This window comes from Diadema antillarum, unplaced genomic scaffold (assembly GCF_040938485.1).
Source record: "Diadema antillarum isolate AM-2024a unplaced genomic scaffold, OU_Dant_1.0 seq00000931_RagTag, whole genome shotgun sequence".
Classification (NCBI taxonomy): domain Eukaryota; kingdom Metazoa; phylum Echinodermata; class Echinoidea; order Diadematoida; family Diadematidae; genus Diadema; species Diadema antillarum.
In genome coordinates, this window is record NW_027271782.1 from 1,430,407 (window position 1) to 1,456,662 (window position 26,256).

Consider the following 26,256-nt stretch of genomic DNA (forward strand, 5'->3'; position numbering starts at 1 on the left):
CCTGAGGACTTCGTTATAACCAGAATCTACTGTATGGGGAAAGAAGCTAGATATCTACTAAAGTCACACTTATTTGTTGTATCGAGTTCCAGCATATAGGTGGCTCTTCTTCCTTTTCTTCTTTCCCTAAGTCCCTACATTGGACTTAAAGGGATGGTACAGTATTGGTAGAGTTGAGAATTGGGCTTTTAAGTTTTTGCAAGATATCAAGAAACCGTTCGTATAATAGTACAGAGCGCACCTTTTTAAGAGGAATTCAAAGTTTATTTTATGAATATCAGTTTTGGAATGGCTGAGACATCCAAAAATAAAGTAAAACAAAGTGATCATAATAAAGTGTGGGTCCCACACTTTATCTAACTGGTCTGTTTGGGTTATCTCAGCCATTTGAAAACCAATTTTCATCAAATAAACATTGAATTCCTTTTGGAATTACATGCTCTTTTTTATTTCATAAGAAGTTTCTCATAAACTCACCCCAAAATGTTTGAAACCCGAGATTAAGTCTCAAGCAAAACTATACAATCCCTTTAACCAAAATAGGCTAATTGTATCAGAGCATGATTATGACCTATAAGATGCAAGTGCTGTCAAATGTATCAATAATTCGTGACCACAGTGTGCAATCTGGGCCCATTTCATAAAAGATGTTAAGGATAGCAACTCTTGCTGGAATGGTAACTTCCGACAGCAACAGCCAATCAGGAAGCTGGGTTCTTGTCATTACCATGACAATTGCCATTCCAGCCAAGAGTTGCTATCATATCAACTTTTAATGAAATGGGCCCTGAAGAGTGTCACATCTTGAACATGTACCCTTCTTTTCAATAACCCTTTTTTTCACTAAAGTACAGGCCATCATGTGGTGTATCAACGAACCCTGTTAGATACATTGACATCATTGCTGACCCAAGAGCTCCTTGTATCAGTTTTTTTTTCTTTTATTTATTTATTTATGAACACTTTATTCAATGAATCAGAAAAATCACATGGGAATTCAAATGATGAAATCATATCAACTTTGCAATATCAGATCTCAATAGTCATTCATTTTTCTCTACAGATTGTCATAGCAACAATATTTTGCTCCTAGATACAAAGAAGTTCACATCAAGATGGCCACATCATTTTGTTCTGAACGGAGATAACATGAATTCCTGAATATTTTAGCTTTTGTTCAACAAACATTTGAAAAAATACAACAATTTGGTTTCATAAATACACTTGGATGACAAAATAATAATACAGATACCAGTTGGTGGAAGAAATGAAAATGACTTGTCGTTCAACCGTCAAAGTTTTAGTCAGAGAACATTGGTCATACATGTATTTTCACTTAGCTGGTATAAGCATCAAATGTCTTTGTTAAAATAACCTGGAAAAAAACACATATATATAGTATATATATTTTTGTTATATCACGACCAATTTTTGCTTTCTAAATCTCTTGGAAGGATGAACATGTTAATGTTTTACACTATCCAAACACAGAGGTTGCTATGGAGACCGTATCACCTTGAACTCAATTATTATGTCCGTTAGTGATACCCTATCTGTAGCAAACATTTCAGTTTCCCACAAATAACATATTTACAATGGAAATATGAAGGGGATAAATATCTGAATGGTTCAGGGCGAGGGTGGGGGGGGGGGGGGGGGAGAACGGTCTGAAAGGGGTTCAATAGACGAACGGTTGTATCCATGAGGAACCATTCAATTAGACTTGGTACAAAGTGGCAGGCTACGTCGCCTCCCTGCTCAAGAAGTAGCATTGATATCACACTCTACTAAAGCTCCTTGAGGTTTGAAATATGGGATGGAGAGAGGGCTTGTGTATACATGTGGGTGTGTATGTGTGTTTACTGAGAGAAAGAGAGAGAGAGTTCTATATTTTTAGGGAAGTACCGCCTATGGAATGAGTGACAGAGATATATAGGGAAAAGAGACCAAGGTAGACGTCTTTGGAAAGAGAGGCAGGGGTATTTTTTCTAAAACCCCGTGGCGGAGATACCCTTGGATAACTGTTGACAGACACTTCAATCAGGCATACTCCAATTAATTAAAAGCTTCCATGTATTCCGGGATATTTAGGGGAATAGTGCATATGAGTTCAAATCCAGCAAAGCATGTATACAGATTCGGAGACATTTCACTTTGTTTTACCCCAAGAAATCTGCAGCATCACTTGTATTTCAAGAGATTTACCTTTCCTCTCATAAATATATAAATGATGAGGAAAAATAGCATTTTTTTTCCAGGGTAGCTCTACCCTCTTCTACTGCAAATCTTGATGACTTTGTAGAACACAGAAATTTTGAGAAGCTTTATAAGCAGAACTGATTAGAATAAATTCATCATGCACATCCATCATGAATCATGTGATGCTCAGATCAGATATGAAAATATTACTTCTAATTCTGTAATATCTCACTTTTTTTACCTGCTCTTCCATCTTCCACTCACATTTTAGCAACAAATAAAAGATAAATAAATGAATGATAACAAAACAAACAAAAATAACCTCTATACATTTTACAATGTTACCAATGCTTGCACGAGAAGTGATAATATGCAATCTTATATCTCTGTTCAAGAAAGATGCAGTAACAATAGCAATTTCAAAGCCATCATCATCATCATCTCAAAATGTAACATCTGATTTTTATATTTCTCATGAACTGAAAATGGCAGGTTGTGCAGGAAAGAAAAACAATTCAGGCAAATCAAGAACAAATTGTAGCTCCTAAAACATTTCAGAACAATTACTTTGTGGTGTTTGTGCCATGTCTCATTAATCTATTAACCTACTTTCATTCTAGCTGAGATAATTGTGAATTTTACCATCTTCACGACACTGACAGATTAGCCCTTTTTTATGCCACAGACGTTGTGAACAGTTTGTACAACATTATGGGGTTTTCTGTACTAACTGGTACTCAAGGCACACAATGGGTTAAACACAAAACTGGTTACTTTTATGGCTATTTAGGATTAATTCCATCACAAAATCAATCCAGACATTAGATTAGAAATTCTTCTCTTCATGCCAAATAGACTATGTGTTTGTAACAATTATTACATGCCAATTCTTTCTGGAAATAAAGTAAAACAAGCGCAGTTTGGCTTATAAAGCTTCCTTCAGCCAAATTTGACCTGAAATGTCTCACTACAAAATGTAAGGATTGACATGAAACAAGTTGAATAACCTGAAGCACATTGAACATATAATGAATAATGTATGATTTTGTCACATGTTTCTCTTTGGAGAAATCATAATTGGATTTAGACCTCCAAATCACATGGAAGGCACAGCTAGCCAGGCTCAGCTGTCTGCTGACAACTATGTGAAATGTCTCCCTCTATTGACACAAACATTATAATAAAACTTCTCCTCAGTGTTGCTGCTTCTCAAGTAGATCTGGGAGAAATTGTCATATCCTTTTATATCCCCATAAAAAAGTAGGACGCCCCTCTTGACCTTTCAAACAGCCTGCACTCAAGGCTGCTTCATTCACTTTTAAGTGGTTTATGTCAAAATGATATAAACAAGTAATATAAGCTACAATTTATTTTATGCAGGCCACTTCATTTGATAAAGTACACACAGACACAAGCAAATCATTGACCTGGTCATACTGAACCACACAAATGTAGAGATAAATGAACATCTTTGAGTCAATTCATTTGTTGAATACATGATGATTCTTCAGGGATATGTCATGGACTGTGCAAACAAGAATTTCTGATGTAGAACTTTCTAGTGCTCCTCATCGATCTGAAAGCAAGTAAAGGGCAAAATTGGCTATGATATTGACAGTGTATTATTAAAACCAAATACAGAATAGAGGGTACACTGAATACATGGTAACAGCAGACTTTGTGACCACACATTTTTACAGAATAATGATGCTAATAGTATTCTCCGGTAGCAAAAGTATAAATGGTAATATTCTGAAGCAGCATCTTGGATGGGCTATGAAATGATATATATCTAAATTATACAGGCTCAAACGGGCAAGACAAGTTTTTGTTCCCAACAACCTCCTCAGCACTGGATAGCACACACTCTTGCAGTTTTGATAACTGCCCCTCTGATAACACTGAACTAATTCTTTGACTGTCATGAAAGCAAAGGACAAGACTTTCAAATGAAATTGTAGGTTTCGGGAAGTACCAATACTGTCTTATGTTTTTAACTGTCTTATGTTTATGTTTTGCGCCATCAATCTGACTTGCACCTTGGGGTGTGACCAGTACACAAGTACAGTTAATACACCAGAAAATACCGCTTTATATCTTTAGTCAATATTTCAATCATACAGTCTTTCTTTCTTATGGTCTGGAATACTGTAAAACGAGGAATGTTCCAGTGCATTTTAATTTCACAAATTTCGCGAGACCCAAGATTCGCAAAATTAAAATGCATGTGAAAGTTCTTGTCTACACTATATGCATTGAATGTTAGAGGCAACTCGCAAAAATTTCGTACCGCCAAAAGGCCATCTGCTCCAATATGCGAAAATTTCATGCCACGAAAATATCACGTTTTCAATACAGTATAGGGGTAAGGTTAAAAGTGACCTGCCAATGGCCTGCTTGCCCTCCAGCACAGAAATGTAGAAATAGCATTCATTACAGCCTGGATCGTAAGCTATCCTCTAACAAGATGCTAGCATCAGCGACATCAGAGTGGTCCTGGCTTTTATCTGTCACTACCTTAATCCATTGATAGGCTGAGATCACTGGGTCAGCCCTGTCAGAGGAGAAACAGTCAGGGTCATCCACTCACAAGCTTACAACCATGAACTTTGACCCAAAAGACAAATGGCTCTATGAATATCTCACCTCATCCATCAATCTGTTGGAACGTGACACAAAATAAAACAACAGCAATGTGGATCTACGACAAACTTTTTTCAGTCTTCTACTTTCTTGCCAATGGAAAGTCAAGAAACCTTTGTCATGAAAATCCTCTTTCATTCTTTAAATCAAGAAAATTCTTCATGAACTGTAAACTTGCACTGCATTTAGTACAATTAATGATTCACATTAAGTTGCTCCATATATCAACTAACAACGACAGCTTTAAGTGGTAGCTTCAGAGAAATGAAATAGTCTATTATGAATAGTATGAAAAAAAAAGAATGCTTATTATGTATGGAAAGTAAATCAGGTTATTAAAAGGGGTAGGGATTGTTGTTTCAATCTTGGACATAAATTTGCAACATCATATTCAATTTCCTTTAACAGCTGGGCTGTACCCACGAAACAAGGATGAAGAAAATGTAACATTTATGTCTGAATTTCTACGAACTCGGAGGAGGTGCAGCCATGTAACAGACACCCTTTCTGGAACCATAATCTTTGGGAGCAAATCAATGTTTACCCCCTTTAAAGCTGACGGAAGATACAAGCAGAGCAGGCAGACCAGCTCCCAAAGGACAGGGGCAGGTTGTGTGGGTACTACTACCGAGATGAATAAGAAGCCAGCTTTTTCCTTCCTCCCTTCCCTGGCCCTGTGACCGACCACAGCAGGCAGCCGCTGGGGCTGGAATTAACCTACTGCCCTCTAGCAGTCAGATACTGCCAGTTAAAGGGCAGATGGGGCGGTTGTCAGGCAGTTGTAATCCAAAGTGAGCGAGGAGTATGGATTCATGAAAGACCAGGCTACAGGTGAAAATCTGATGAAAGGTGGCATTATAACTACAATGTAATCCCAAAAGAAACTTTTAGCATTTGTGACTAATATCCAATGATATTCTCTATGCTGGACATAACCTTTTCAAATTCACAGTATTTCTACAGGGAAGTTCAGTAGTGTATTCAACTTTATGGATACTTTCCCTCGAATTAAAAATATATTAAAAAATGCTCTATGCCATCCCTTTCACCTATATATACTTAATGCATTTCAATGCCTGGAATTCTTATGTACTGTATGCATTAGTTGTTGTTATATCAGGCAAGCCTTATGCAAGCTCTCTGATTTTCAGGAACAAGTTTCGTCAAAAAGGTAGGCATGCATTTTGAATAAGTTTGTAAACCAGTCAAGCACTAGTTTACTGCACTGGATGCAAAAATACCGCAGACAAAGAAAAACTGAAAGAATTCCTATCAGACAGTGTGACCAAAATAATAAGGTTGTGTTTTATGAAAGTGAAATTAATTTAATGACTACTAGGACCAGAAGTGACATGTTTGAAATCTCTGGGGCCATTTTCACACTGGTTGAGATACATAATTGCAATGCTGAATACAGTCACGATAGGCAGTTATGATTTATACTACTGTCCACACACACGACTGAGGAAGGCTTCGCAGATTCTGCAGTTTTGAATATCAGACCGAGGAAGGGAAACGTGGCTTCTGTCCGAGTTTCCATCAATCATTTCTGAGCAGTAAGTATGCATGCAGGACTGCAATGTGAGCCTTTGAGGAGCATGGTTTTTCTGCCGAAGTGGTTGAAAGGTCACTGTAAGCTCCACCCCAAAAAAACATGATTTTGAGGTCAATCTGTACATACAACTGTTTTGTTCTGTAATTCTGGCGAATCGTGACTGGAAAACACCTCCGGATCGTCATTTAAATCACGTTTGGAATTACCATTCAAATTACCCTAGGCTGCAATTCCACTTTGCATTCACACGGCAAAACTGCCTAATTTGAATGATTCTAGTACTGCCTCATTACCATCGTGTTTCAAATTACACACTTTTGGTACGTGTACATGAAAACAGTCCTGGAGTTTTCATCTTCTCAGAGATAAAAAGTTAAAGTTTAAAACCAAGTACATTCTTCCCAGACTTGTAATGGGCCTATGGGCTTTAAAGGTCCTATTTACCTTTGGGAGCAGTGACTTAAAAAATGTTAAAGACATCACATTTGATGCATATGTGTAGGTCAGTTATATCACAAACCACAAAAACATCCCACCTTATATTATAAAATTTTTACAGTAAAGCCTAAAATATAAGGAAATATTATACAATTGATGCACAGGTTTGAGTGCGTCAGTCGGAATTGTGTGCATAAGGTAAATATGGAATGCTTAACCCACGAAGCGAAGCTGAGTGGGTTTAGGCTAAATTCCATAGTTACCGCATGCACACTATATTCCGACTGACCCACGAAAAGACATGTGCATCATTTGTGTTATAGAATGGGGGATTTTCTTGTCAAAAATCCATTTTTCCATCATGTTACATGATGACAAATTTACAGGATGCATTTCCTTTTGGCTTGCCATAGACAAGAGCCCCGAAAATCATGCATCCAGTATTTAATGGATGCATGATTTTTTTCAAAACCATGTATCCAATAATTACTGGATGCATGATTTTTAAAAGCCAATAGGCATCTCGTACTGAGTGCGCGAAAGCTTGCTTAGTGCACGAACCTTTGTTACAAGTGCGCGTACTCTTGCTACAAATGCGCGACAGTCCCTTGACACTGTGACTCAGCGTGCCGCCAGTACAAAATCCACACATAGTTCTCGACCAATGAGATCGCAGAATTCTCGCTACCCAGTCTATAACAATGTTTTTTCCTCGATAAACCATAACTGTAGAGAGTTTAGTCTGGAAACAACAGAGGGTTTTGCTTCATCTGCAAATGGTAAATTATGCCTTTAAGCTTCACAGAGCATCATGAAGCCTGCAAAGCTTGCCCTGCCTATGAAGTTGACCCACTGTTACATGGCTACAGGCAGCATGGCGTCACGCTCCAGGAAGGAAATCTGAGCGGAAGGTTTCTCTCCTGTGAAGGAGGGAACTGCTGGGATACTTCTGGTGAATGATAATAGCTACAACTTTTCACCGTAGTCCCACATGAGCATATATGTGTAGGTACTTTTGTGGACAGCAAAGGTTTATAATTTCATTCAATAAGCCAGTTCACAGTTTACAGCGAAGGTTTACAATTTCATTAAATAAGCCAGTTTAGAGTTCCATTTTGCGCATGAATAGAAAATTGTCATTTGTGCAATTAAATCAGGCATTTTGGTTTTTAAATTCACTGAGATAAGCAACCGTGACATAATGATAATTCAAGTCATCTTTATACATACTGTAAATGGTGCTTGCTAGCACATCTACCTGACAGAAAGTCTGGTATTTGGAATAAAATTGATAGAAAAAAGGTTGTTTATGCATTCATTGCCAAAAAATGAAATGGTGCCTTCCGAAAAGTCAATTCACGGACCATTCTGGCACCCTGGTCTGTTATACCCGAGTTCATTCTTTGTTTGAACAAGAATTCCATAAATTGTCACATGGGCTAGCTTTATATGGATTATGCCACTCTGAAAATGAGTGAAGTGCCTATTAACCAACTGAGAAAAATGAAAGCTCACTACACATGAAATAATTGTGAACTGGCTTTTTTTTTTTTTTTTTGCTGGTTCACATCTTTAAGGGTTGTGAAGCAATTTGTGTGTCATACCATTCAGAGCACATGTACCTTTTTTTTTCTAATTCTGATTTTCTAGACAAAGAGTTCTCTTGAGGCATCCACAGATATAAAATAGGAACTGCACTTCATCATAAATACTTGATGAGGTGTCTTATTCCATAATGTGGAAAAACAGATCTTTTCTCTACTCTGTGGGACGTGATTTACAAGCAACGTGTCAGAAGTACATTTTGCGGTGGACTGCCTCAAAAGACAAATAAATCTAAGCCGCCCTTCTTTTTTTCCCTTGTTAGTTTCAGTTATGATACATGCGGCTGCACTATTCAGGTAATACAACTTTTACCATAAGATGAAGTTTCATATTTGACCTTTGACACTGCTCATATTGATGGGTTTCTGCGGCAAGAGGTGACATTTTTTATCCCTCTAGAGTTCCATTCAGTTTCTTGACTAACAGTCACAAAGCAAAAATTAGCACATTTGCAAAATGTGATCTAAAATTTTCAGACAATTTTTTATGCACCCTTCAGTTTTACATGGTGTCTGCAAGCCATAAAACCTCTTACGGTGTGACAGATTCATACGCTCCTAAAGTTAAGGAGTGATGGGCTGTACCTAATAAAAGTTTTGGGGAGCTCAGGGTCTACTTCCACATTCAGTATTGTCAGACGAGTTTGAAGGATGAGGGAGAAGGAAAATTCCAAACTAGAAATAATTAGGGCCATTCACACTTATGGTGAAATACCGCAATATTTTGCACGGTTTTTCGTAATGTGAATACAAATACCTTATGAAATATCCCAGTGGTATTAAGGATGGTAATTTTAAGTTCATACCAATTGAGCATGCAACATTCAAATGTGGATCCTGTCACAAAATACAATCCTTTGGACAGCAGCATCTTTCTTAACCCATTACTTCCCAAGATGCAGTGGATCGTGTGCTGAGTCTATGTGGACTTTATAATCTGGCAGGGAATGAGTTAACATGACCTGATGATGCACTCCCTGTTTTCTCCCTAAAGGAAATTTGCATTAACACAATGCTCATCTCAAAGAGATGTACTTTCTGGGCAGAACTACCACGGTACTTCGTGAATGAGAATGACACTAACTGAAATGTGTGCTGCAGTATATATTACCGTGGTATTTCTCCAATGAGCACAGTGATATCAAATTACGATGGCATCTATTACCACAGTAAATTCTGATTCGAATGCACCTATCGCATTAAAAAGGAGAGAGGTTAAAGGCATAATTTACCATTTGCAGATGAAACAAAATCCCAGCATTTGTGCTTTGAAATAGTTCTAGAATGTGAGTTAGGGATAGAAACAACCACTGTAAAAAATTGAATCTGTATAATCGATGCGCAGTATTGTTAGATACACAAAATGTGAACAATAGTTATAATAAAAATGTTTCCACACTAGACCGTCTATAGTTACGGTTTAATGAGAAAAATACTGATATCTCCTTATATTTTAGGCTTTATTGCAAAAAAAAATTATATGGAAGGATGTTTTGTGATACAACAGATCTACACATATGCATCAAATGTGATATCAAGAACATTTTTCAAATCACTGCTCCCAAAGGTAAATTGGACCTTTAAAAGAAAGGCAAAAAAAAAAAAGTGCTGACATGGGAAGGCAGAGGAAGAGAGAAAGTGGTAAGGCTTGTTTTTTGGTAGGACTAAATATGAGTGGCAGAAAGTATGACTGGAAAGGAGGAAGGACAGGGAGGAAGAAAGGGGAGAATAAGCAGCATGACATGGAAGAGGAACTGGAGGAAGATGGAGAGTCTTAGAAGACACAGGAGCAGGAGGAGGAGGTGGTGGTAGTGGTGATGGTGGTGGTGGTGGTGGTGGCATTAGTAGTAATGATAGTGCTGATGGTAGTGGTGGTAATGGTAATAGTGGTGGTAATGGTGATGGTAGTGGTGGAGATGGTGGTGGTGGTTGTGGTAGTGGAGGAAATGGTGGTGGTGGTAGCGGTAGTCACACTGGTAGTGGTAGTGGTGGTGGTGGTGGTAGTGGTGGAGGTAATGGTAATGGTAATGGTGGTGGTGGTGGTAGTGGTAGTGGTAGTGGTGGTGGTAGTGGTGGAGGTAATAGTAATGGTGGTGGTTGGTGGTGGTGGTAGTCACAGTGGTAGTGGTAGTGGTGCTGGTGGAGGGAAAGGGAAGGGAATGGCAGGAAGATATGGGAGGACATAGAACAAGTGGCAGAATGAAAAGATGAAGGTAGGGAAGACAGAGAAGTGGATAAAGAAAGGCAAAAGGAGGAGGTGGAAGACAACATGGAGAATTGTAAGATTAGAAGGATTTTACTCACAAGTCAAGGATTTCGAGTCACAAGACTCAAATTGGCATTGGTGTTGAATATGCAAAGTTCTTTCATATATATTATAAAAACAGAAGGCATATTCACGATATGTTGGTTTGTTACTAGAGGCAAATGAACAGCAAAGAGCAGACACTTTTAAACTCAGTGGCAGCTTTGTCCCACACGTTTATGGATAGCACTGCAGTCTGGCATTGCACAATTGCATGCACAAATTTCGGAGGAGTTACACAATAACGTACCATTAGGGGTGACGCTCGTTCGACTTTAAAAGGGCCATGCTATCTACTGTTGTGTTATCTTATCGCCATGTTACACAAAATTGGGATGGATTTCTACCTGTTAAGACACTCTACCTAGCCAGATACAGGTAATATCAATCAACTTCTTCGTCATCTCTCTATTCAATTTTGACCTGCCCCTTGAGTAGCTTTAACTTGAACTTTCTAACCTAGATATGCACTGAAGTGTTGAGGCGTACCCCTCAAATTGCCAGCCACTATATTGAGAAAGCACCTTGAGTTATTAACAGCTAATATCAAAAACCCAGCGGGGGAGCCTTTCTGACGTAGGACTCCCCCACTCCCCCTGCTGTGGGAAGAATTTCCAGCGCTGTGCACGAGTGCCAAACTGTCGGCCAGGAGTATCACGATAGCGCAGACTTCTCGACTGCAAACGGTCAGTGTTATGACCCAATGGCCAAATAACCCATACTGGGCATATGGCAGCACAAAGCACATTTGGCTGGAAGGGATAGACAAGGATCACCAGTCTGATCTTTGTTATGGACAGAGCATATGTTTGAATTTGTACCCTTCTAAAGAAAAACAAAACAAAACAAAAAATTAAAATCTTACAGCTTTTTCCCTAACTTTGTGATCATTTTTTTAATATACCTTCAAAAAGCTGGTAAATGCAAACTACTGTAAACTGATGCTCTATACTTGAGTTTTGATTCTTTGGCACATTGTAAAACTTGAGACTTCTTGTAAGGTAGCAGCACTCTTGAGCACCACAGATAATCATTATTGTTTTAATTGTACTTTTCCATGTTTTTCTGAACTCACTGTCTGTAGCTATAAGACACAGTCAGTTTTATCAAATTCTCTTCACATATTATTAACTTAATGTGCACAATGCTACTTCATCTCTTATACTCCCTGTAATTTCTACATCAGCACTTCATATTGTATCAAGTCTATCTTTGACGGCCCACACCTCTTCCACTCTTTTCTATGTCTTCCAAAAAATCTGCATCTCTAATATTACATGTGGTGTATTAATTGACATTGATTTTCAATGTCTAATCAACACCCATTTCTGCTCCTCCTCAACCCTATAGTTTCTTCTCTTTCCACACCTCTCATCTTGCTAGTCTCTATCTCTTCCACCCTCCTTCCATATTATTCTCCCTCTCCCTCTCTTCTTCCCCCCCCCCCTTTCTTTATATCTCTCTGTGTCTCTGTCTCTTTGACTGACCGATGCAGTTTATCATGTCATCCCATATTTCTTCCTGCTTCTTCTCTACCAAGTCTGCTGTGAGGTGTTGGGCCCCCTCGGAACCACTCCTCAGAGAGCCATAACATCTGAAGTTCATGAAGAAGGGATACAACCTGTCCCTTTTCAATATCACGATTCCAATTGTGATGGGGGGGGGGGGGGGGGGGGTAAGTTGAGGGGGGAGGAAGAATGGTGCTGACGTAGGTCAGTTCCTCCTCAGGTTTTGGTGCTAGTTTTGGTTGTCATGGCAACTCATAGAGAGGCCAGCATCATCACAGCTGGTCCTCTCAGAGAGGGGTATCGTGTGGCATGTTTACCCTCCTGGCACGCACAGCATGACAAAATGAGACAAATATGAAATAAGTTTGTCTCCAATTAGGGGAGCAGGTATCCATTCAGGGTGTGGTTTGTGATATCATAAGCTAAATACAAACTTTGGTTCCATCCCTAACTCATCGAGAAAAGATATTTTGTTTTGAGGAAAAAAAGTTGCCTCTGTCTGAGAGGAAAATAACTTTCTCAGAATCAATCATACACAAGACATACCCAATTTGTTGTTTATTATGTTGCTGAATTTAATTCTGCAGTTGATATATATTGTGAATTCTTCCAGCTTATTAAGTTGCACATTCCAATGAGTGGTTGATGATTTTGAAGTAGTAAAAGGAACTGATATGGAGGCTAAATCAGATATATTCTAAGTAATAGTACATGTAGCAGTAGTATTAGTAGCAGTAATTGTGATAGAATAATAACAGTGCTATGTGGTAGAAACAGAAGTTATAGTAGTAACAGTTGTGGCAGTAGTAGTACTTGTTGTAATTGATAGTATTGGTGTCAGTATAGCACTGGTAGTATTAAATGGTAGTGGTGGTAGTAGCAGTAGTAGTAGTAGTAGTAGTAGTAGTAGTAGTAGTAGTAGTAACATGTAGTAGTAGTAGTAGCAGTAGTAGTACTAGTTGTAGTAGCAAAGATTGTTGTTGTGATAGTGTTAGCAATACTAAGAGTACCAGTAGTAATAGTTGAGTAAAAGTAGCAACACTATCACAGTTACAGCAGCAAGCAGTACCAGCAACATCAGTCAAGGAAACAGAAATAGTACAAATAATAGAATGTACTAATGGAAGTAGCATTTGTGAGAAAATTTAAATCACTGGTGGAGGTAGAAAAATTAGCAGAAATCAATGAAAGAGAATATTAGGTAAAGGAACAGCACAATAACATTTACAAAAGACTCAACATCAGAATCAACTCCATGGCGGAACAAAGAAGAGAAAAGAAGGAGGATGTGACAAAGGGACAGGAACTAATCTGTAAGTTATTCTCACACATCTTCTTACCTTTTCATCTTCAGGGGAGCAGACTTTCACCCCAGAAAGTGAAATAAACAGCACTACAGGCCTGGACTTCTTGGGATTCTGGAAAAGAGAAAAAATATAGAGCATATGAAGAAAATATTGCTATAAAACATTGAAACCTTCCCATTATTTCACAAATATTAGTATTTACAGAATGTACGTTACATACAAATGGACTAATGGCCAAGATTCAGTGTTATCAATTGAAATCAATTGTAACATTCACAGACAGCCTGGTCCCATCTATACCATTTTGTGTTAGTGCAGTAAACTGAAGGGGAATATTGCACATTTGTTATGGTGTGTGTGTTTTCAATTAAGGAACACATGTTCATGCATCTTTGAAACATATCAATTTCACGGATCTATTCTTTTGCCAAATTGTAGTTCTGATAGCCTCCTCATATACCTCTTCCTCTCCTTCTCCCTCTCGTCTTTTTTTTCTTTCTATCTTTCTCTTCTACTTCTCTCTATCCTGTACCACATTCTTCTAAAAGCCAGTGTGTCTTTTATACATTCAATGCCCTAATACTGTGAAATTATCCAAAGAAGGGAAAATGCTACAGAGAATGGTGGACATACACTGTAAAAGTGGAAATTTTTGCAGTGTTGAAATTTTCGCACATTTCGTGCAACCAGAAGCTAGCGCAAAATTAAAAGCACCCAAATATTTTTGCATGCCATATGTTCCAGCAGTTGATGTCTTGATTCCGTGGAATTAAAAACACGCGAAATTCTTCGAATACCTGGCCAAACACGAAATTCTTCAAATACCCGGCCAAACAATAAATTCTTCTCACCCGGCAAAGTGCAAAAAAAAATGGTCGCGCAAAAATATCCACTTTTACAGTAAGTCATCCATGCCAGGCATTTCCAATTAACTAATGAAATACTAGGATGGCCTTCCACTTGTACTGCACCTAATTGTATATGTACTTTACGGACATGTTTCCTGGTATGCAGAATAAAGAGCGGATGTTAGCTTCAGATATGGAATCATTCCAAGTCAAAACATCCCTTTCTGATTTTACCTCATACCTGGATCTCTGAATCCTGTTTTGTTTTGCTGGGTTATCTTTTTCCTTTATGATCAATGTCATTACCAATAAACATTTATATGTATCATATGATACGTACAGAAGCCATAATCTGAAAGTTCACATTCATTCAATTTTTAAGGCAGGTCGCTGAAACTTATGTAATTCAAGCATGGCTGTTTCAATTCATGATTTTGCAGTGCATTAAACCTTGTATTCACTTTGTGCACAAACTATGCATATTTTGCTCATGCTGCACAATGTCAGTCTTGATTTCACATTTATTTTGGAAAATTTGGGGGAGGGGGAAACATGACCTACTGGGTCACAGCAAAATACATGCATCATCCTGTGAATCCATAGAACTGAATCTTCCGCATATGAAATATTAGCATTAGTCTTGCTTGTTATCTCAAATTGTACTCGAAGCAAGAGCAGAGTGACTTTCAATGCGATTGGCTATTATCAGCAGGGAAGTGCAGAAAATGGAAGTTTGAACTTGACTTTTTGGTGCTTCGCTACCTTATCAAAGCTGTCATCAGAGATTTAAAAAAAAAGAAGCTATTTCTTTTTGTCACAAAAACAAACCTGTGAATGATGATGAAAATATCATATCCCAAACATGAGATACTTTGTACAGTAAACACTACGATGTCAGTTTGCACTCAAACAGCATAAATGAATAATTTGAATCATGATTTCTAGTAATGCACCATTACAATCGTGTTTCAAATCATGCACTTTCAGTAGGTGTGAAAGCACTCAAAGAAACTTTTGGAAGTGAAGACTAGCTCCCTAGACATCTCCCAGAGGACCACTGTCAGAGTCGAATGTTACCAGATTCTCTGCTAAGTGACATTTTACCACCCAAGTCACATCATTCACAGTTTACTGCCAGTGGCACCAAGATCCAGATCCCTGACACATGTCCTTTATGTCCCAAAGACATGATGCTGATCAGCTGGGTGCAGAGGAGTACCCCCAGAGTTTATGTGATGTGACTCAGGCACCACTTTATTGATGACATCCATTCTAAACAGGACCAGAGTAACATAACTGAGAATGATACTGACTCTACCTGTCATGAGTGTTTCCCAACATGCCATCATGGATCTTTGCTCGATGTCTTAGGAGAACCAGCCCCTATCCCATTGTAAAACTCAAAGAGTTGTGACCATACCCCTGACTTGTTCCTATTCTACATCCGAGACTATGTGCTACACCCCAAACTTCTCACTTTACCCCAGACTTGGTGCTATCCCCCAACCTTGTTTTTATACCCAAGACTTGTTGCTATATCCTGGACTTGCTGCTACACTCCATACTTACTGTTATAACCCCTGAATTTTTGTTATACCACAAGAGTTGTTGGCATATCTCCTGACTTGTTGCTATACCACAGAGTAGTTGCTACACCCTTTACTTGTTGCTATGCCTATAAACTAGTTACTATACCCCAGACTTGTTGCTATACCCCCTGACATGTTGGTGTACCACTGACTAGCTGCTATACCACCAGACTTGTTGCTATACTCTTTCTTGCTGCTATACCCCCTGACTTGTTGCTAATACCCCACAACTTGTTGTTATACCACAGAGTTGTTGGTAAATCTCCTGACTTGTTGCTATACCACAGACTAGTTGCTACACTTTTTATTTGTTGCTATGCCCATAAACTAGTTGCTATACCCCAGACTTGTCACTATAGCCCCAGACATGTTGGTATACAACAGACTAGCTGCTGTACCACCAGATTTGTTGCTGTACTCTTTGTCTTGCTGCTATACTTCCTGACTTGTTGCTATATCCCACACTTGTTGCTAATACCCCACAACTCATTGTTATACCACAGAGTTTTTGGTATACTCCCTGACTTGTTGCTATACCACAGACTAGTTGCTATACTCTAGACTTGTTGCTATGCCCCTAAAGTGGTTGCTATACCGCAGACTGGTTGCTCTACCTGCTGAAAAGTTGCTATACCACAGACTACCCGTTTTAACCCACACTTGTTGCTATAGTCTCTGTCTTGCTGCTATATCCCCTGACTTGTTGCTATATCCGACAATTTGTTGTTATACCCTACAATTTGTGGCTATACCCCACAACCTGTTGCTATACCACCACACTTCTTGATACATCCCCAGACTTGTTGCTGTACCCCTCACTCATTGCTGTACCCTCTGAGTTGCTGCTATGCATTATGGGTTGTTACTATACTCCCTGATTTGTTGCTCCTCTTCTACTACTACTACTATTACTACTACTACTAACAACAATAATAATAATGATGATAATAATAATAATAATAACAATAATAATAATAATAATAACAACAATAATAATAATAATGATGATAATAATAATAATAACAATAATAATAATAATAATAACAATAACAATAACAATAATAATAATAATTATTATTATTATTATTATCATTATTATTATCATTATTATACTCCTTGACTTGTTGCTCTACTACAGTTATTGCTATACCCTAGGCTTTCTGCTATACTCAAGATTTCGCACTATGTGAAAAAGATCCCTCTCATACGAATTAAACAATAAGACAAAGCATGAGCTCAAAATTCACTTGTTAGTTACGATGAGTTTTGAGAATCAGTGATGTATCTTAGCTCAGCAATTAAGAATCTTATCATTTGATTAAGGGACAAACATGTACAGAATGAAGCCAGATATCAGTCGTAAAAAGAATTCTTGTTTTAAAAATTGTGCTTCAAATGTCCTTCAATTTCATAATATCTGTACTGTTCACGACCAAACATTAAATGCTATGCACTGTAACGTGAAAGCATGATTTGGTGAAATCTCACAAAAATCTGATATTTTTAATAGCAATTACACAATTGCCATTTAATGACTTGTATGACATGTGTGTATACAGGTAGAAAACAGTATTTGGCATAAATATCATGATTAGAAATAAGTTCTATCTGAATTATAATACATCTTTATCAACAGCAGCACTCATAGAAATGGTTCTCAAAAGAATAAAAATGTAGCATCATCTTCTGACTACAAAAAAACACATTTTTGCTTTGCTGTTGCTTTCTCCTGTCTTTATTCTGTTCCACTTTCATTCATCTTTGACTCATCCTTCTTTAATCATAACTTTGTCTGCTCCCACAAATGAGCCTCTATTTTGATGTTATTTGCATTTACGTCATTTCACTTTATTTCCGTTCACTGCTTCCCCGTTCACCACACATTGAATTTTGGCACACAACTGAACCAGGTGTGATAAGACTTCTAGCCAAAGCAATTCACAGGAAAAGCAATCAACCTTCAGGAAGTGCTGATATAATTATTCATGATAAATCAGGTAACAACACTTTAATATGCCACTGACTAGCCTCGCTATTAAAACTTGGACTGAATGACACAGAAGTGTCAAATACATCTAGCCAAACTCTGGGTTTTAAAGCCCAACAACTTCATCCATACAATTAGACGGCCCCCACAATTAATCTGTTTGGCAAACATGGTTCTGAACAGGGCCGATGCACATCTTTGTTCATTCCCTTTTGTGAGTCGACGTCTTTCATGAAATGTTGTTCTTTTTCTGGTATGTGTACACAATATCTGTCTGTGTACAGGTGTATAGAAGCATTAGAGTGAGGAGGGTGAGTCATAAGGGACTTTTTTCTCTCTCTCTCTTCAGAATATCATCATCAATGATACTTGCAAACACAAAATTGGATGCACAGGTGATTTAGGTGTATGAAAGCAAATCTTTTCTATTACCTTTGGCATTGATTTGCCTTTGTGGAGAACACAAAAGAAGCAGACAATCTTGTCATGTCAAATCTCATTTCTATTCAATTTCTAGTAGGCAATAATCATGGTCGGTTTTGTTTTCCAAATAACAGACAGAACATGGGGTCCTTTCAGACATATCGACTTCTTGTACATTTATACAATGTATTTGATATACGACGTATTGATATGAGTCTATTCAGATGCGACATCCCATTATTCGATAGCTGTATGGGAACATTCAGACGTTGCGCTCAGTTGAACTTTCATGGGACGCTCATTATATGTGCGAGTATCTTCGTTGGGCAGTACAAATTTTATGCTGGCTCTGCACTTCTCTTTATACTTTGTGCTGGACTCAGCATTGCATTGCGAATAAGCCTTGTCTCCTTATACGACGTATGGATATGCAAGAGCTTTCAGATGCAAAAAAAAAGGTCGTATGGATATACCACAATCATACGAAATGATGCTCAAAACATCATTTTGATGTATACTTTGTGCTGGACTCAGCATTGCATTGCGAATAAGCCTTGTCTCCTTATACGACGTATGGATATGCAAGAGCTTTCAGATGCAAAAAAAAAGGTCGTATGGATATACCACAATCATACGAAATGATGCTCAAAACATCATTTTGATGTATACTTTGTGCTGGACTCAGCATTGCATTGCGAATAAGCCTTGTCTCCTTATACGACGTATGGATATGCAAGAGCTTTCAGATGCAAAAAAAAAGGTCGTATGGATATACCACAATCATACGAAATGATGCTCAAAACATCATTTTGATGTATACTTTGTGCTGGACTCAGCATTGCATTGCGAATAAGCCTTGTCTCCTTATACGACGTATGGATATGCAAGAGCTTTCAGATGCAAAAAAAAAGGTCGTATGGATATACCATAATCATACGAAATGATGCTCAAAACATCATTTTGATGTATACTTTGTGCTGGACTCAGCATTGCATTGCGAATAAGCCTTGTCTCCTTATACGACGTATGGATATGCAAGAGCTTTCAGATGCAAAAAAAAAGGTCGTATGGATATACCATAATCATACGAAATGATGCTCAAAACATCATTTTGATGTATACTTTGTGCTGGACTCAGCATTGCATTGCGAATAAGCCTTGTCTCCTTATACGACGTATGGATATGCAAGAGCTTTCAGATGCAAAAAAAAAGGTCGTATGGATATACCACAATCATACGAAATGATGCTCAAAACATCATTTTGATGTATACTTTGTGCTGGACTCAGCATTGCATTGCGAATAAGCCTTGTCTCCTTATACGACGTATGGATATGCAAGAGCTTTCAGATGCAAAAAAAAAGGTCGTATGGATATACCACAATCATACGAAATGATGCTCAAAACATCATTTTGATGTATACTTTATGCTGGACTCAGCACTGCATTGCGAATAAGTCTTGTCTCCTTATACGACATATGGATACGATGCATGGATATGTGAGAGTTTTCAGATGCGCAAAAAAAAAGGTCGTATGGATATACCATAATCGTATGAAACGATGCTCGAAACATCATTTTGAAAAACATGCTACTGTAAAAGCAGAAATTTTCGCACATTTCATGCAACCAGAAGCTGGCGTGAAAATAAAAGCACGCAAATATTTTTGCATGACATAATATGTTCCAATAGTTAATGTCCTGATTCTGTGGAATTAAATACACACAAAATTCATCTTACCCAGCAGAAGGCGAAAAATTACTCGCGCAAAAATATCCACTTTTACAGTATATTGAAAGGGCGTAAAGATATGAGGGCATTCAGATGGGGGAAAAAATGTGCTATATCCATACATCATATCTATGCCGATATGACATCTCTCTCAACTGAAAGGGGGGACATTCAAATCACATGTTTACAATGCTTTTGATTTTGTAGAGATTGAAGTTGAGGAATGAACTGATTCATGAGAGAGAAAGAAGCTTTGACTGGATTGAGCAATAAAACAGGGTCAGATTTTTGACTCCAGTCTTGAAAAACATAATGCTATTCTACGAACCTCACAAATCCAGTTTATTTACCACACTCGTGGGCGTCACTCTTTATGAGCCAAGTTGTATTGTATGTGCACCATTGTATCTTAAATGTGAAATGTGAGGTTGGGCAGAATCTTTTCATTCAATCCCTCATCCTATCAAAGCCTGTGTTCAGCTTTTCAGGAAGTACCGGAAGAATATTTGTAACATTTAGCATATTAGCTCTAAGGCGCAAAGAAAATACTGCATGAGAAAAATGTAAAATTAAGAAAATCACTGTGGACAATCTTAAGGGATGCAAATTGAGCTCCTGGTATATTATACAAATATTGACTGCTTCGAGGGGCATGGTTAAAACTATCTGCCCAGAGGAAATTTCTCAACAGTGCTATGCCCCGAAACGAATTCAACAAGCAACCAGGGCGCAAATAAAAGCATGCAAATTTTTGCTTGCTATGAGTAACAATATGTTGTTTTTATCCCGCAAAATTAAAGACACAGCAAATCTATCTTCCCCAGCAGAGCATGCAAAAGTACTACTGCAAAAATCTCTACCTTTGCAATAATCTAACTTGACCTCAAAAGGTAGTATGCTACAGCATCTCCTTCGTGTACAATCTTTATGTCTGAAGTAGATAGATGCTACATTGATGAGCTTCTTCATGACATCGTAAACAAGAGACCCGCGGGTCTAGCGCTCACCTGAGTATCGCAAGTTCACCTTTCACGCAGTCACTAATCTAAATTATTCACAGCTCTACCAAAATTTGACGAGGCATTCTCAAGTGGAAGATGAAAATGTACAATAAGGGCCCAATTTTTCCAAGATTCCTTAATTTGGGGGAATTGGGGCCCCCTGGGGCCCTCTGGGTGGGGCATGGTGCCCAGTTTGATAAATTGAGATCCTGACCACCTAGGGATGCTACCTGCCAAGTTTGACAAAAATCCATCATGAGGTTTTCAGGAAGAAGATGAAAATGTACAATTCAGGCCCCCATTTGGACCCTTCCAACCACCCCCCTCCCCCCTACCCCCAAGAGGGGCACCCCTGGATCTCCTATGAACAAACTTGAAACTACAGTCATTAATGTACTCACTCATAGTATTATCTCAGCTCTATAACTTCTGATTCTAGAGAAGATTTTTAAAGATTCCTTCATTTGGGGGGTTTGGGCCCCCTGGGGGCCCCCTTGGCAGGGCATGGTGCCCATTTTAACAAATTGAGATCCTAACCCCCTAGGAATGCTACCTGCCAAGTTTGGGTGAAAATGGGTCATGGGGTTCTCAAGAAGATAAAAATGTACAATTTAGGCCCCATTAGGACCCCTCCTCACCCCCACCCCCCCCCCCCCCTGGGTCCCAAGGGGGGCACCCCTGATTCTGCCATGAACAAACTTGAAACTACAGTCATCAATGTGCTAACTCATAGTATTAACCTAGCTCTATCACTTCTGGTTCTAGAGAAGAAGGTTTTTGCGGATTCCTTAATTTTGGGGGGTTTGGGCCCCCTGGGGGCCCCCTGGGTGGGTCATGGTGCCCATTTTAACAATAGAGTTCCTAACCCCCTAGGGATGCTACCTGCCAAGTTTGGTGAAAATGGGTCATGGAGTTCTCAAGAAGAAGATGAAAATGTACAATTTAGGCCCCATTAGAACCCTTCCCCACCCCCCTCCCCTGGGTCCCAAGGGGGGGGCACCCCTGATTCTGCCATGAACAAACTTGAAACTACAGTCATCAATGTACTAACTCATAGTATTAACTTCGCTCTATCACTTCTGGTTCTAGAGAAGAAGATTTTTACAGATTCCTTAATTTTGGGGGGTTTGGGCCCCCCTGAGGGCCCCCTGGGTGGGGCATGGTGCCCATTTTAACAAATTGCGTTCCTAACCCCCTAGGGATGCTACCTGCCAAGTTTGATGAAAATCGGTCATGGGGTTTTCAAGAAGAAGATGAAAATGTAAAAAGTTTACGCACGACGCACGACGGACGACGCACGACGGACGACGGACGACGGACGACGCACGACGCACGACGCACGACGCACGACGGACGCCGGACGAAGGGCGATCGCAATAGCTCACTTGAGCCTTTGGCTCAGGTGAGCTAACAAACAAATATATTCTCTCTCATTTTTCAATTTATGACTAGAAGTTATTCTCCCCAACTGTCAATTTAACTCAAAGAGCAGCAGTGCTATTTAATTTCTGTAACAATGTGTCGACAATTAACGCTGTGCCGTTTCACAATGTGAGCTGTATTTGATCATACACAAAAAACATGGAGCACAATGTCTATCTCCACACTAACATAGTTTGTAGATTTTCTCAGCAATTGTTACAAGTTTGGAAAAGAAATATCAAGTAATAAGCTCTGAAAAATGCATTTCTATTGTGAATTGACAATGTTTTAATCATAATAAACTTGAAAAAAATTTGATGCAATTACCACATATACTGCCCTTGCTTGCTGTATTACAACTCCACATCAAGGGAAATACTCAAGTGAACATCAAAAGTGTGATCCCACTTGACTTCCGCGTGTTGCCAGTGGATGCGTAATATCACCTCATTCATTTGTATGTAGTGTACAGCCAGCGTCCAGATCTGACTGCTAGCGATGAAATACAGTGCACTCCCGTTATAACGAACACGGTTATAACGAAATTGCAGTTACAACAAAGTAAACATTCAGGCCACAACATTATCCACTCTATGTATTTTTATCATTTATTTGCTTGGTTTTAACATAATTTCGATATAACGAAAGAAAACTGCTAGTCCAAAGGACTTCCTTATATTGAGAGTCCATTGTATTTACATTTATGCGATTTATAGGGAGAATTTAGAGCGACCGTCTTACCTGTAATGACTGCAGTTGTAGCCTGACAAACTCAGCCCGACTGCTTGGTGTAAGATGTGCCACTGAGAAGGAGCCAACGTACTATAAGGAAGATACAAACAATAACAAAAGAAACTGTATCAAAGTATTGACATATCATGGAACAAAAACAAACAAAACAAAATACTTTAAAACTGAAGAATGAGAGATTCATGGCTAGTCTCACTGCAAGAACAACCCATTTGTTTGTTTCTTTATCTCACTTTTTGCTTGCATGCTTACTTCCGGGCCCGCCAGTTTCAACAAACGTACAACATGACCCTACACAAATAGGTTGCCTGTCAAATTCCTCGATCGCTATCATCGGTCAGTAAACATTGTAACTGTGTGTGTGGTGTGTGTGTGTCCCCTGACACATATCACCTTAAAGGGATGGTATTGTTTTGGTTGAGATGGGAAATTCAAATTTTTTACTTTTTGGGAGATATGAGAAACCTCATATGAAATATGAAAGAGCATACAATTCTAAGAGTGATTCAAAGTAATATTTCATGAAAATTGGTTTGGAAATGGCTGACAGATCCAAAAACAAAGTAAAACAAAGTGGCCCTATTAAAAGTTGGGTCCCACTTTTTATTACAATTTCTTTGTTTTTGGATATCTCAGCCATTTCAAAACCAATTTTCATTAAATAAACTTTGAATTGCTCTTAGAATTGTATGCTCTTGTATATTTCAAAACAAGTTTCTCATTATTTCACAAAAAGATAAAAACCTGAAGCCCCATCTCAAACAAAACCATACCATCCCTTTAAAGGCTTAACTTGTCTTTGTAAGATTGCTTTAGAGTGTCAGAGGTAATTACATGCATGGAAATTTTCATACTGCTTTAATATACTCATATTACCAATTAACATGTAAACTACATTCATTTTATTAGCCATTCAAAATGTTAATTCCTTTCTTTGAATACCCTGCTTTGCAACAAAATAACTTTGATGAGTACTGAATTAAGTTTGGCACAACAGCTTCTGCCCTAAAAAAAAAAGAATGTCTCATTTTCATGGCCTTTCATCGACAGTGTGCATTAATGCAAAATGCACTTTAGGGAAAGATCTGTGTGGAAATTGCTCCAATGCACTGTTAGAGTCTGGAGGATATCGTATTCATTACACTGCATGTAAATATCCCTTGGCCAGACTATGACATCGCGGACTGTGCTTATGGCAACATTCTACATCGAGCAAATCATTTAATCCAATCAGACTCGCCAAGATACACACACCAATAGGCCGGCGAGCCAATTTACATCCCGACCAGATACGGTCCAGGGCAATATTAAGATGTCTGTCTCCTAAGCAGTCATTTAAAAGGTCGACCATTGTATACACTGTCTGAGGATTTTCTACATACAAAGTATAATGATAGGATTGACTCCTCACTCACTTGCTTTTCTTCTTCTTCTTCTTCTTTTATTTCTTCATTACCCCTATCAATATATAACAACAAAATAAGCCACATTGTATCTGATACTTTGCAGTAGAATATAAGTATATAAACAGTGTTAGTGCATGGTCAGTGGCTGCAATTGTACTTTCTGGTGTTGGTTACAAATGTGTACTTTCTGATGCTATGAACTTAATCCTCACAGGCCACCCCACTCCTAAAAATCACCTGCATGTTCTCTCATACGAGTGTGTGTGTGTGTGTGTGTGTGTGTGCCTACGTAGGGTGTGGTATGCAAAAATTTGCATTTCTTTGCATTGGTCAAGTCATCCCTGCATTCTTTTGCTTTATGATTTCATCTGAGACATAAACTATGCCATTAATTTTTCTAAAATCTGATTAAAGTTGCACTAAATATATTGCTTCCCACAGTGTGCACAAGATCGATACCTCTAAATGCTAATGGGTGGAACCATAACTTTCAAAGACACCAAACTAAACAAGTTCCCAGCAATCTGATCTTTCGTATCTACATAGATGATACAGGTGAATTAATGGTGGGCCAATGGCCGGAAGTGAAAGTACAGTCGAAATTGAAACATGGCATAGATTCAAACCATCACCATCACTGTATCTTTAGAAAGCATACTGTGCATGGTGATTAACCCCTGTGCGCTTTGAGTGCTGACGGGCACAGACAACCCCATAGCATTGTACACACTGTACAAAGTCCCTGGAACAGAAAGGGTTCATTTCTGGCCTACAATGTAATTTGCGCACAAATATGTTTCTGAGAGCCATGCTTGCACATTATAAAAGCTCTTAGAAGAAGCATACAACCCTACATACAAAGTTTGTACAACTACAACATATGAGACCATTCAAACATGTAAAAATGGGCATATGTTGGATTGTTCCAAACGATGCTTAAGTGATCATTTTGACATACAATGTATCCCTTAATCTCATGTATGTGTCAGCATTCAGACAAAAAAAAAAGGTCTAAAATGTTGCTTATCCACACATTTTAACCAACACAAATGGTGCCAAAAGGGGAGGGGTAGCATTTTAATACTGTCATATGTCGATCAACAGACCCTATAAACATAGTGGCCTGCATGCACTCTCATTATCTGTGAATTGTTACATTGCACCTGCTGATATTTGGTATCAGAAGGGCATGTAAGTACTCCAGAAATTTGTTTTCTCCATTTGGCAATGACTCATGACCATAGCTCTTAAAATATATTTGTATTTTCAATAACATTAAAAAAAATCTTTCTTTCAACAAATACAAACACATGAAAGTGGTCTTCTTGAATGGTCAGATACATAGAAATGCAAGAAGACAACTTGAACTGAAACTCTTTCAGGTATAATGGTTTTGAAATTAGAGGGCTCTCTAACTTTAAAGGACAAGTTCACCTTCATAAACATAAGGATTGAGAGAATGCAACAATATTAGTAGAACACATCAGTGAAAGTTTGAGGAAAATTGGACAATCGATGCAAAAGTTATGAATTTTTAAA

General features: G+C 38.4%; 1 protein-coding gene across 1 annotated transcript in view; it reads right to left on the minus strand.

Annotated features, from left to right (window-relative positions):
* Nucleotides 1-26,256, minus strand: part of LOC139741484 (uncharacterized) — a 122,412-nt gene that overhangs the window by 45,205 nt on the left and 50,951 nt on the right. Inside the window, exons 2-3 of the mRNA XM_071652069.1 lie at nucleotides 23,303-23,383; nucleotides 13,593-13,670 (exon numbers count right to left, since the gene is read on the minus strand). Of these exons, the coding sequence (XP_071508170.1) occupies nucleotides 13,593-13,670; nucleotides 23,303-23,383 (159 nt within the window). The remainder of the gene's footprint in view (nucleotides 1-13,592; nucleotides 13,671-23,302; nucleotides 23,384-26,256) is intronic.